The 12,143-nt window shown below is 40.1% G+C and overlaps 1 protein-coding gene across 1 annotated transcript in view; it reads left to right on the top strand.

Annotated features, from left to right (window-relative positions):
* The window catches only part of CREB5 (cAMP responsive element binding protein 5), a 409,537-nt gene that overhangs the window by 83,917 nt on the left and 313,477 nt on the right, over positions 1-12,143 (top strand). Inside the window, exon 4 of the mRNA XM_060156943.1 lies at positions 8,851-8,972. Within this exon, the coding sequence (XP_060012926.1) occupies positions 8,851-8,972 (122 nt within the window). The remainder of the gene's footprint in view (positions 1-8,850; positions 8,973-12,143) is intronic.

Genomic DNA, 12,143 nt, shown 5'->3' with positions numbered 1-12,143 from the left:
GGTGAGGGAAGTTGTGATAGCAAAGGTTTTTAGGTGCCAGTTTTGAAATGAGAATCCATTGAAGACAGTATACGTCCACATACAGGTTGTAAAATTACCAGCTACCACATGACACCAGATCTGTTTGGCTTGCAAATTATGATCAAATTTCAGTATTAGAGACAAAGAGGATGGTGTTTGGGTCTATTTTAATGGTATTATGTCTAGGTATCCAGAAATTCCTAAATCTTGCCCTATCAAACATCCCCACCCCCACTTCTTTACAGGGTTCCCAGGGTCTGTACAGGAAAAAGAAAAAAAAAAACAGAATAGGAATCAAAGTACAACTTTGTAGTTGAGCAAATAATAAGCAAATAATATACTAAATGAGAACTCTTGTGTGTGTATGTTGTGTGTTGGGGGAATACGGTAGAAATATTGACGTAGAAGATGACTGATTTTGCTTCATGAAAGGGAAGATGAAGTTCAAGAGTACTGCAAGCCTTTCCCAAAAGATAAAACCTGATCCACACTCAGGTGGGAAACCTGAGAAAGAGACAGGGGACCATGCCTTTAAATGCCTAGTCAGTTCCCTCACCAGACATCACAGCCCGATTAATGCTGCAGGCAACTGGGCTGTGCTTGGAGAGAAGTTAGGACAGGCACCAGCTGAGGTGTGGGAAGAGGGTCTGAAGTTGCCCCTTCATCACCATTCATTTAGTCAACAAACATTTAATGAGGGCCTGCAAGGATCCTATTGTGCTGGGTGCTGGGGATGTGGCATTGAACCAGACAGATGAGTTCCCTCTTCTATGGAACTGATTATATGCTGTTGTGGGTAGGGAGAAAGAGAGATAATAGACAAAAAAACCAAAAACCAAACAAAACCAAAAATCCCCAGATAAATAAACAAGAAAATATCAGTTAGGGAGAAGTGCTCCGATGAAGATAGAACATGATAATGTGACATCAGCGGCCAGCAGGCTCCCCAAGGGAGGTCAGGACAGGCCTCTTCTAGATGAGTGGCATTTCAGCCAAGACCTGATGTTCAGCACTCCAGGCTCAGGGATTCTTTCTCCCTGACCTCTGAATATGGTGGGGCTGGAAGTGGTAAAACCCCAAGACCAGATGCAGTGCAGCTGACTGTATCTTGCGCTGACACATGGAAGAGAGGCAAGAGAGACTGGCTTCTTCATCCCATCTTCCTTATCACCGTCTGATGCAGAGCATCTAATATAAATGACAGTATAGTCCTTCAGAACCCAACTGAGACCTGGATTAGGTCTAGTCTAGAAGTAGGGCCTATCTCTAGTTCCAGACTCTAAACCTAATACTTACTGTGGAGAAAGCAAAATGTTTTCAATGAAGTAGAACTTTTGTCTCCAAGAGATTGTTTGTGATCAACCAGACAATCTCAGAACCCGAATCCATTGCTCATGGCTCTTTGCTATAAACCCTACTTAATAATCCAAGAGCATTTTAAGGGAGGAGCCAGAGGAAAGGTGACATATCTCACTCCAGATTCTTTTTGGAATGAACTGGGATATAAAAAGTAAATATATATAAAAAAAAAAAGTAAATAAATCTCTGTCTCTGTCTCTGTCTCTCTGTCTCTCTTGCGCGCGCACACACACACACACACACACACACACACACACACACATGCTAAGTATGTCCCATACTTAGCTTCTTTCTCTTCCATTGATGGTAAAGTTACATAGTGACTTCTCATTATGGAAATTAATCAGATCTTTATGGAACAGAGGGTGGTGGAGATGGCTTGCATCAGAGGGCAGCATGATAATAGAAATAGCTACCATTTATTGCCTTATCTTATGCCTGTAATATTCCCCCTGCTTTATATACATTGTCATTTAATCCTGGCCACTTTTTTTTCATATGAGTAAACAAGATCAAGAGGATAAGCAATTTGTCCAAAGTCCCTATCTGTCTATAATTTTCTCACTGTACACATAGATTTGGTGAGGTACACATATTATTTTTAGTATGTTTCAGCCTTAGATTTATGTTTGGATATAAATCTATGAACTGATTTTTCTTATATTATTGACTTATCCCTTCAATACTCATCAAATGGAGAGACTGGTCAAACATTTTTAGAAGGAGATTGTAGCAACACATACGAACCTTCAAGTTGTGAACTTTCAAAGATGCAAACGTTGTTAGCGTGTCCAGTCACATAAGTTAGTTCACGTTGTCATGTGAGTGCATGTGGTTGTGCTTTTGTGTAGTTTACTGTACTGTGTTTGTTTGTTTTTTATGTATTATTTGTATGAAAAGTATTATAAACCTATTACGGTATAGTACGATATATCCGACTGTGTTAGTTGGGTACCTAGGCTAATTCTGTTGGACTTACATGAACGCACTTTTGACACAGAACTCTTTTGTATGTAGGGACTTACTGCATTGGCATTTGGACATGTCAGCTTCTCATTCATGTTTTTAGTTGGTCAAGCAAAATAGAATTTTGAAAATTCACCTGAATACGTCAAAGGCATTGATCTACAGTCTTCCTTTATATATGAAAAACTGGCTTCCAGTTTGTTTAATCTGGAAACCAATCCCTTTTGACAAAGAGTATAGTAGAACTCAGGCAATGAGTGACTAAGTGGAAACATTAAGCTTTAGCTTCCACTATTCAGGGCAAATTTTGATCCCTTTGTTCACGTGGCCAGCAGAGACATGGTTTCACAGTGTTAATAACCCTTTTTCCCAGCTCAGCTCCTCTAAAATGAAATAAAGTTGTGGCTTAATTGCTGTTGGAACACTTAGGGGTAAGCCATGGCTAATAGTGAGTATGTAGGTGTGGAAAGTATACTTGAATTATTTAAGTCTATATCTATGTCTTCTGGAGCCATGTGTTGTAAGAGATGCCTTTATCAGAGCATTTTCTAGTTGACTCACAGCCTCTCTAGTCTACCAGCTCTCTAGCTTGAAATAAATGGATTCCAGCATGTGATTCAAGAGTGTGAGAGCGTGTCTCACTGACCTGGATCACCCCAGTCCGGGTCAATTTTTAAGCATCCCACAGCTATTGTTTAAAAACCAGAGTTACCTTTGTTTGTCCCATGGTAGCACTGCCTCTTGGGACAGATGTAGGGAAATAGTTATGTCAGTGTTACTGAAAGGACCCTAGTGCTCCTATTGTATATTCACACTCAATAAAAGGCACATTTATCGCAAAGAAGCCTGTCTAGAATTCCTCGGAATTCTGTCAGTTGTTACTGATTATTACTCTTATAAAGGATTATGCATTTTAAAATTCATTTAATGTAAACTCAATTAGGACTTTATTAAAATTCAGATAAGGTATAAGAATATTTTAAAGAAAGCATTTGCTGAAAAATTCATGGGGTAAATATGACTATAAAAAGAATATTAAAAGTCTCGAAGAGAAATGCCTTTTTTGAGAACCCCAACTCTTACTAAAATAGATAGGCTAATTCCAATACTTTTCTCTACTGATTTGAACAGCATTCTTGAGGAATTCCATTAAGCTACATTTTGTTGGCTGAAATTGAGTCATGTAAATAATAAAAATGCATTGCCTTTTAAAAAATACCCTATAGTTAGAATGGTCACTAATTCAAACTGATCTTTCTTATAACTGGTCTGAATTAGTGAGGCTTTTATAGTATCAATTTAATACAAAATGATGTAGAATTACTTTATAGAGTCCTTTAGTGATACCGTAGCTGAGACTGTCAGACCAATAGGAAAAAACATTTGCTTAGGGGACTCATATTTTTCTCCTCTCGTATATGATGGGAAGTCTGCTTTTCCTTTTTTTTTTTCTTAATTGATGGCTTGTCACCTTGCCTTTATTTTTTTTCCCATTGAGGAAAATGAAATATAGACAAACATATAACTCAAACACAGCTCTGAAACCGAATAAGGTAGCAACCTATTATTAAATGTAGAACAGACTAAACACTTTTTAAAAGAAGAATCGGGTTTCTGCTTTAGCTGTGTGCTTGTCATTTAGGCTTTGGAATAATCATACTTGCTGGGACTGAAGCACTTGATGGTAGACAGACTATGGACTGATTGGAAAACTTAGTGAGATGCTTTTTTTTCCTAGTAGTCCTGACCATATACTTGTGGTCCTTCCCAGATGTAATGTGATACAGGATTTCCTATCATAGAAGTGATGGGTGAATTCCTAACTCATAATGCCAAGTTTGTGGCACTCTTCCGGGCAGATATGCAAGTAGAGCCTCTGCATGGCAAATGTCCTCTACCTAGCTATTTACAGAGGCAGTGATTTTATGAAAAGATGCTCCTGTTTTCAAGAAACAGACTCATCATTCCAGGAAGGGAACCAGATGTTGAAATATGATGAACTTTTCAATCTTTCATGTCCGATTGGTAAAGAAATCCCCAACGACGCTTGAGAGGAGTACAGGAGGGTAAGATTTCTCACTTGCACTGGCCCTGGGTGTCTAGGTCTTCTGAGAACCTGGTGTGCTCTTTGTAGACTGTGAGAAGGTAGCATGCAGGCATTTCTGCAGCACCAATGCAGATTTACAAAGGTAACAACAAAATACTTTCAACTCGGGTAAAGTTCAAACTCAAAAGCTATTAAATTTGTGTTTAGTTTGAGATTTGGGGTTATCTTCTCTCATTCAGATGGACCTCACTGGAGTGGAAGCACTAAAAGAAAGGGGAGCATAAGTCCTTAAACAGTCATCTCAGCTCTGAGTTCCCACTGGAACCAGTTCCTGTAAGACCTTGGAGTGTGGCCTGTCACTGCGGAACACACCTTAGCTATTATCCCCTAGTAGAGCATCGGTCACTGTTATTCAGGACATAGAAATTGCTGCTGCTGTAGCTAACTGGTGCATGCTTTTGGTTCTAAATAAGGTGTAGATTACAAGAATTTTAACTTATGACCATGGATATTACCCACTTACTTCTGGTCTAATTTCAGCTGGAGTAGTTATTTGACAAGGCATTCATGTGGCTGAGAAACTCTGCCTCTTTTATTTAAGCAGCTGATAGATTTAGCTGTTCCCCTTTTGAAGATTTGCACATTGCCTGGCTTACTTGGAACTGGTACCATGTGGGATCAAAGATGACTAGAGACCCTGTATTAATTCTAATAAATGTTAAAACAAAAGTTAAGCTCCATTTTCTGGTTCCTGTTGTAACTGGAAAGAATAGCTCATTCACAAGAAGAAAATGAATTAAATATTAGGAACAGTGTGCCTTATCTATTCCAAATGTGGATACAGATTACAGTTTTGCTTTTCCCTCACTCTTATCATATGGCAAAGAAAGTCACGTTTGGTAACAACTCTGGGGCCTTCCTCTGAGTCTTTGTCTCTGGGGATAGGAGGGAACCAGCTGTCTTTACTGCCCATAGCTCCCCTTGTTCCATAGCTTTGTTTCCCTATTGCTGCAGAGAGGCTCAGCATGATGGACGGTGCCATTACTGTCCTGTGCCATGCTCCTTCGGCCTCCCTTTGCTGAGAGGCTGTATGTAGGTGCATGCCGGTACCTGGGAATAATTTTGCGTTAGAGGAGACAGAAAACATCTCTCAACTTTGCTTGGGGCTTGGGCCCCCAACTGCCAACCTGAATTCAATTTCATGGAGCATCTCATGAACATGTCTCAGAGTTCAGGAGTCTCATGGAGCCTCTAGGATTGCTATTCTCTCTACCTGGAATCATGGTCCTCAACTTGTAAATCTCCAACAAAGGAGCATAGAGGAATAAAAGGAAAATTAAAACCTGGCAAACTAAATTCCCATTGATGACAAGTGGTCTACTATTTCAGTTCTGTCATGTGATACTTTCTCAGGTTTTTTAGTCACAAAAATGTTCCTCTCAGATAGTGAAGAGTCTGTAGGCTTGTAATGCAGTTCTATTGTGTGAGGGATATAAATGATTCCAAGATATTTCAGAAGAACCAAGAATTGTTAGGAATGTCAATTACTTATACAATTAAGCGACTCCATTACTAAATGGGGCCAAAGGCGACTTTCAGTTTCCTCATAAGTAAAATGGAGGAAATAATTTTTACCTAATGTGGTTGATGTGAAAATTAATGAGATGATGCATACAAAGGACTTAGCACTGTGCCTGGCACGGACTAAGCATCCAGTAAACGTATACACACGCACACACACACACACACGCACATACACCCTTAACACACACACACACCACCCTTAACACACACACACACACACCCCCCACACCCTTAACACACACACACACACACACACACACACACACACACACCACACCACACCCTTATATTTCCACTCTCACGTTTCGTCTATGTACACCTTCTGTTCATAAATCTCCTTTATCTATATATCTAGCCCTTACCTCTGGCCTAATTTCCAGTGTCTAACCAGTTGTTACTGATGTTCCTGTTCAACTATCCTTTATGTGGTCATATTTTCTTTGATCTACTAACAGTGACTTTTGCGGTACGCGGGACTCTCACTGTTGTGGCCTCTCCCGTTGCGGAGCACAGGCTCCGGAGCACAGGCTCAGCAGCCATGGCTCACGGGCCCAGCCGCTCTGCAGCATGTGGGATCTTCCCGGACCAGGGCACGAACCCGTGTCCCCTGCATCGGCAGGCGGACTCTCAACCACTGCGCCACCAGTGAAGCCCCCTAAAAGTGACTTCTGAAGCGAACCTAGTTGTGGTGGTGATTTTAGGATTCACAGAATCATGTAACTTTAGAACTTTATTTGAAAGATGATGAAGTTGAAGTCCAGAGAATGTAAGTAATTTCCCCAAAACCACATGATTTTCTAATCTGGATTTCTGGGTTGTCAGTGTTGTCTTTTACACATGCACCAAAGACCTTTGGACCTGGCAGGAGAGTCTAGGCAAAGCATGGGATTTAGATTGAGAAGGGATTATGTCCGAAAGTAAGAGAGGACTTAATAGTGATAAGATGGTTACAAATTGTGTGACCCTGTGCAAGGTACTTAACTTATTTCTCCTGTCCTAAAATAATATGCACCCTACTTACCACATAGGCTCTTGTGAGATCTATTAATAGATTCTAGACGATGTGGGTAAAAATGTAAACTGCAAAATGCTACATAAATACTAATTTTATATTTTATAAGCCACAACACATAACTGCTATAGGTATATATTGGATACTTAAGCATATATGTGTATCTTAATAAATTAATTAATTTTCTAATAAAACTATTTTCAGTGAAACCCAATCCTTTGCATGTCTTTTATCTATAATGTCCAATTTATGATCGTCTGTTGTAGGCTCTCTATGTACTGCAAAGAGAGCTCAGAAGCTTGGAGATTGGGCTAAGAATGGGAAAGAATGCAGATGGGTATTTTGTTGATTGGAATCCAGATCAGCCATTCGGTTACTTCTCAGGCAGTAAAGCTCTGTGCCCATAGGGTATCGGGAGACATTGCCTTGGAAGGGCTGATTAAGTGGAGATATCAAGCCATTTCAGCTTCATGGGTGTTAAGATATTCTTTGAATCTCAGTAGATAATTTACTGGGATTAATTACTCTAATAAATAAATAGGATTCTAATTTCTTGCCATATAGGAATTTCTAAAGAGAGTGCAGAAATTGCAAATTCGTATCAGCTTGAGGGCATTCTTCATTTGACTGGTGGTGATGGCTTAGAGGACTGTGCAGGAAGAGATTTGAGACTGAGTGTAGGTCAAGCTGGACAAGGGCCATAATCAATCTAGCAGTGTCTGCCACAGGCTCAGGTGGGAATAATGCATGTATATATATAATGGAAATAGCACCAAGCCCTTGGTTATAATCCTAGTGTTGCCACATCTACCTGGGAGACCTTGGACAAGACCCTTAATCACTCAGGCCTTCCATTTTCTTCGCTTGTAAAATAATTGGTGTGGCCAGACTTCCCCACTGGGAAGTGGTCCTCTCTGGTTCTTTTATCTTCTGTTTCTGTGAAAAAGGCAGTTTACACAGTTTTATTCATGTCCACTCGAGTGCACCTTTACAGGGAAGATGACTGTCCTTAATAATTACAAAGGTGAGATTCTACTCTGCTTACCTTATAGGATCTTGTGAGATCTAGATTCTAGAGAATGTGTGCGAAAATATTTTATAAACTGCAAATGCTGCATAAATATTAAGCCACAAATAGTGGTTTCAGATCCTCCAGTTTTTAAGTAGTACGCTCTCCAGACCATCAAGAATATGAAAGAAATTCTATTCCTTTTAGAGAGTCTTCTCAAAACATTCTTTTGGCTACAGCAAAAGGAAAATAAAATTAATAATTATATTTTTAAGGGATGGAAGCTGAATGTGTTTGACTTGGAACCTTTCATCATCCTTCTGTGACTCCGAAAATGAGAGAAAGAATTGCTAAATTTTTATTCTCCATTAAGAAAAAGGAATTGAATGCTTGTTTCTCTCTTTTTGTTTGATATAAACATTTATAATTTTTTTTGTCCTCCCAGCCCCCTAAAATCAGGCTTAACATGGACTCTGTAGATATTTTTGGCCTTATTTTAGCTAAATCATGTTTTCCAGTTAAAAGAGAGTTATTCCACACCTTGCAATGTGTATTCAAACGATATGAACTCCAGAAAGTCAACTGTGGGATCTCCTCGCCTGAAGTTGTCCAGAGGGAGGCTTGGGAAGCCCTCCCATGTCACAGCCTTCTACACATCATGTTGCTCCTCTGGGCTTTATGGTTTTATTTTCTTCCATATTCTCATTTTATTTAAAGGGCTGGAAGATTATGGGTGGCCACTCGGCATCGTCATTAAGGCGAGGGGAGGGGATTAGTGAATTTATTAGCTCATACTTGCCACGACTTTTGAGGAAAAGGTCCTGTTTATGATCCCTCGGTCTCTGTTTTCAGATCAGACTCCAACCCCAACGAGATTCCTGAAGAACTGCGAGGAGGTGGGGCTCTTCAATGAGCTGGACTGCTCCCTCGAGCATGAGTTCAGGAAGGCTCAAGAGGAAGAGAGCAGCAAGCGGGTAGGTTTGCTTGGACGGACACCTGGACAGGTGTCTCCTCTAGCACCTGCTAGAAACATCTGCATGGGAACTAGGTGGCACCGCAGACTGTGCTGATAATGCTCTAAAACAGCATTTATCCGTTTGCAAGTGTTTGATGGTTTTTGTTTTTGAAAATGGATGAATCCCTGGTTGTAGAATCCAAGGCTAGAAAAATCATGGGAAAAGCAGATTATCTGAAATATGAAATTGAAGCCAAAATAAAGTTACCTGATTCTTGACCTGAGTCAGAAAAACTCACAGAATTGTTCTATTCAAAAGTTGTTGTTAAAAAAAAAAAAAAAGTTGTTGTTTTACTGTGCTAAATAAGAGCAAGCTTTACCTGCGTGGTGAGTGCAAAGGACAAGGGTCAAGGGGTAAGATGACAAGCGAAGGATTGTAGCAGTAGAAGAGAGGATTTCACCTGATTTTGGCCCAGGTTGTAACTGTCTGATTTGCATTATCTTCCCGGTATCTCTCCACCACGTTCATAATTCCTTTCTGGTCATATTATTGAACATCTGTTGTTGTGGGAACAAATAGGTTCACTATAAGTGTGGATTATTTGTCCTTACAAATGTAGAAAAGTCACTTTACGAATCCCTCCAGAATATAGTCAGTTTTTATTGTAATGTCGTGTAAAGTGATTTAAAAATCACTTTACCAGATTAAGGAAAAGAAATAGAGTCACAACTAAATATGATAATGAAGCTTTTTGGTGTTTTTAAACTTTTTTGATAGACCATTATTGAATGCCCACAATGTACTAAACAACAAATTAGATACATCCCATGAACAGAGACTTAGACTGTGAAAGCTGGTTGAAAGGAAGCGCCGGCTACATCGTAATGGATTCTGAACTTCCAGCTGTTCCATCCGGAGAAGAAATTTTAAAAGGTTCTGATATTTCTCTAAGTGTTTCAAAACCTTTGAATCCTCCTCTATGTGAAATTATAATAATCCCCCTCCACCAGATTTTTCATGTCACATTCTCACATCAAAATAGCCATTTAGTCTGTACTGCTTTCGGAAAAATCCTGAAAATAGGTTACAAGAGGGGTTTAAAATCTCAGTCAACTCATTTGATTTATAATTAGTCATTCATACTTGACAACGCCCCTACACCCGCCCAGTGAAGCGCCTTTTTTCTTTTTCAAAGCAAACACTTATTTAGCACTTATTTGCCAGACACTGTTCTGAGCACTTGATATTTTTAACTAAATAAAAAAGAAGGCATGCGTTCTATATTTCATGGCAATAGAAATAGATTTTTAAAAAAACATAAAAACAGCAAGGGACCGAGGAACCAAAAAGTCTAGTAAATTTCCTCTGGTTGAGTAATAAATTTAGCTTTGCTGATGGACATGGCATATGTAGATGACTGAGGGATTAAGTTCATTCATTCCTTGAGATAGTCAAGGTTGGCTTCTTCCAAACTATAAGAAAGGTGTGTACTTGGTCTGTATCGTCTTCATTTCTGATAGAAGGGTTTTAATCGAAGTGTATACCCTTAATTTTCCCAAAGACATTTTCCAAGATTTAACAGCTTTAGGAAGCCCATGGTCGGGGGGCGGATTTAGATCTTCTCCTTTGCATAGTACTCATGATCTCCTATATGAAGCCCCATGGGAGGAAATTCTTGCAGATCTGAATTCCAGGAAATAGTTTGCTTCCCCTGAGGAACTGAAATATTTTCTCCTCGTGGACATGAGAATCCTGTAACCAGTTCTGTTTCTCTTTTTGCTTTGACTGCTTGTTAACGTGAAGCTGAGTTGACTGCTTAACTTTGAGAACTTTTTAGAACACTGTAATGAGCATTTTACTCCCCTCACGGACTAGATTTTCAGTTCCAGTTTATATTTCTTCTGGTTCCGATTTTTAATTTAAGAAAACATTTTCATGCTATACATTTTTTGTGTGTGTGAGTTGCCTTTGTGGGTTGAGTACAAATAATTAAATGCTAAAAATTAAAATAATTAGGCAAGCAAAGTTGAGGAGGACTATTGTCACTGTAGAAATAGTCTTTTTCTCTTTCACATGTTGCTCTTAGCAACACTAGTCATGTGATGACTTTGAGATGGGTATGTGGGTGGGGGACCCTGCAGCGAGCTTCCCCCCATGGTTTTGGGGTGGGCCCCTCAGGAGACCAGTGTCTCACACCCCAACTTCACTTTCACACACTAGAAGTTGGACAGCGTTCAGACTGTTGAGGTATCCTCTTCCATTGCCTAGTTCAAACTAGAGGGCCATATCCAGCCTCGGTGACCATGACTACACATTCTTGAGGCCTAATTCAGGATGACTCATCCAGTGGCCAGATGGGCTGTGTTGGTGGCTTCTGCCCTAGCATTTCCTTGGAAGCCACAGGATGGGGAAATGAGGAGTAGGAGATGCTCTCCAATCTGCCAACATACTTTTTTTTTTTGCGGTACATGGGCCTCTCACTGTTGTGGCCTCTCCCATTGCGGAGCACAGGCTCCGGATGCGCAGGCTCAGCGGCCATGGCTCACGGGCCCAGCCGCTCGCGGCATGTGGGATCTTCCCGGATCGGGGCGCGAACCCGTGTCCCCTGCATCGGCAGGTGGACTCTCAACCACTGCACCACCAGGGAAGCCCCCGCCAACATACTTTTACACATCCCTTTGACCACATTACTCCAGCTCCGAACATCCCTGGCACACTGCTACCCCCAGCTCCTACTTCATTTGTTTGTTCCCTGCTTGAAATGTAGGAATACAAGTTCTTTTTTCAACACATACCTTGTCATCATTAAGTTTTGTCTTCTTCCTCCCTTTCGCTCCACATTCAGATAACTATTCCTTTTTAATTTGAAGCTCCAACTCTCTTCTAATTTATTTTTCTCTGAGACTTTTAACAGAAGACTTGCATTAGTTCCCTCAGCAAGTTTTAGTAAAGTGGGAGATGGAATCGTTTATTGGGAAAATTTGGTTAAAAAAGGTTTTTGGCTTGAACTTTCTAAGTACTTTATACAGAAATGTTAGAAAGACTGGACTGGTCCTTCCCTCCACCTTTAAAATTCTAGCTGAAGTTTGGTCTAGAAAATTCTATCAAAGAGCAAATAGAGAATTGATCCTTGTTTAGCCCGTGTGGCTGTCTGTTGGGGAAAATTCTGTTCTACAGACTATATTTAAT

The sequence above is a fragment of the Lagenorhynchus albirostris genome, chromosome 8 (genome assembly GCF_949774975.1).
Source record: "Lagenorhynchus albirostris chromosome 8, mLagAlb1.1, whole genome shotgun sequence".
Classification (NCBI taxonomy): domain Eukaryota; kingdom Metazoa; phylum Chordata; class Mammalia; order Artiodactyla; family Delphinidae; genus Lagenorhynchus; species Lagenorhynchus albirostris.
The sequence above is the reverse complement of the archived record's forward strand: the minus strand, read 5'-3'. Positions and strand labels throughout refer to the sequence as shown.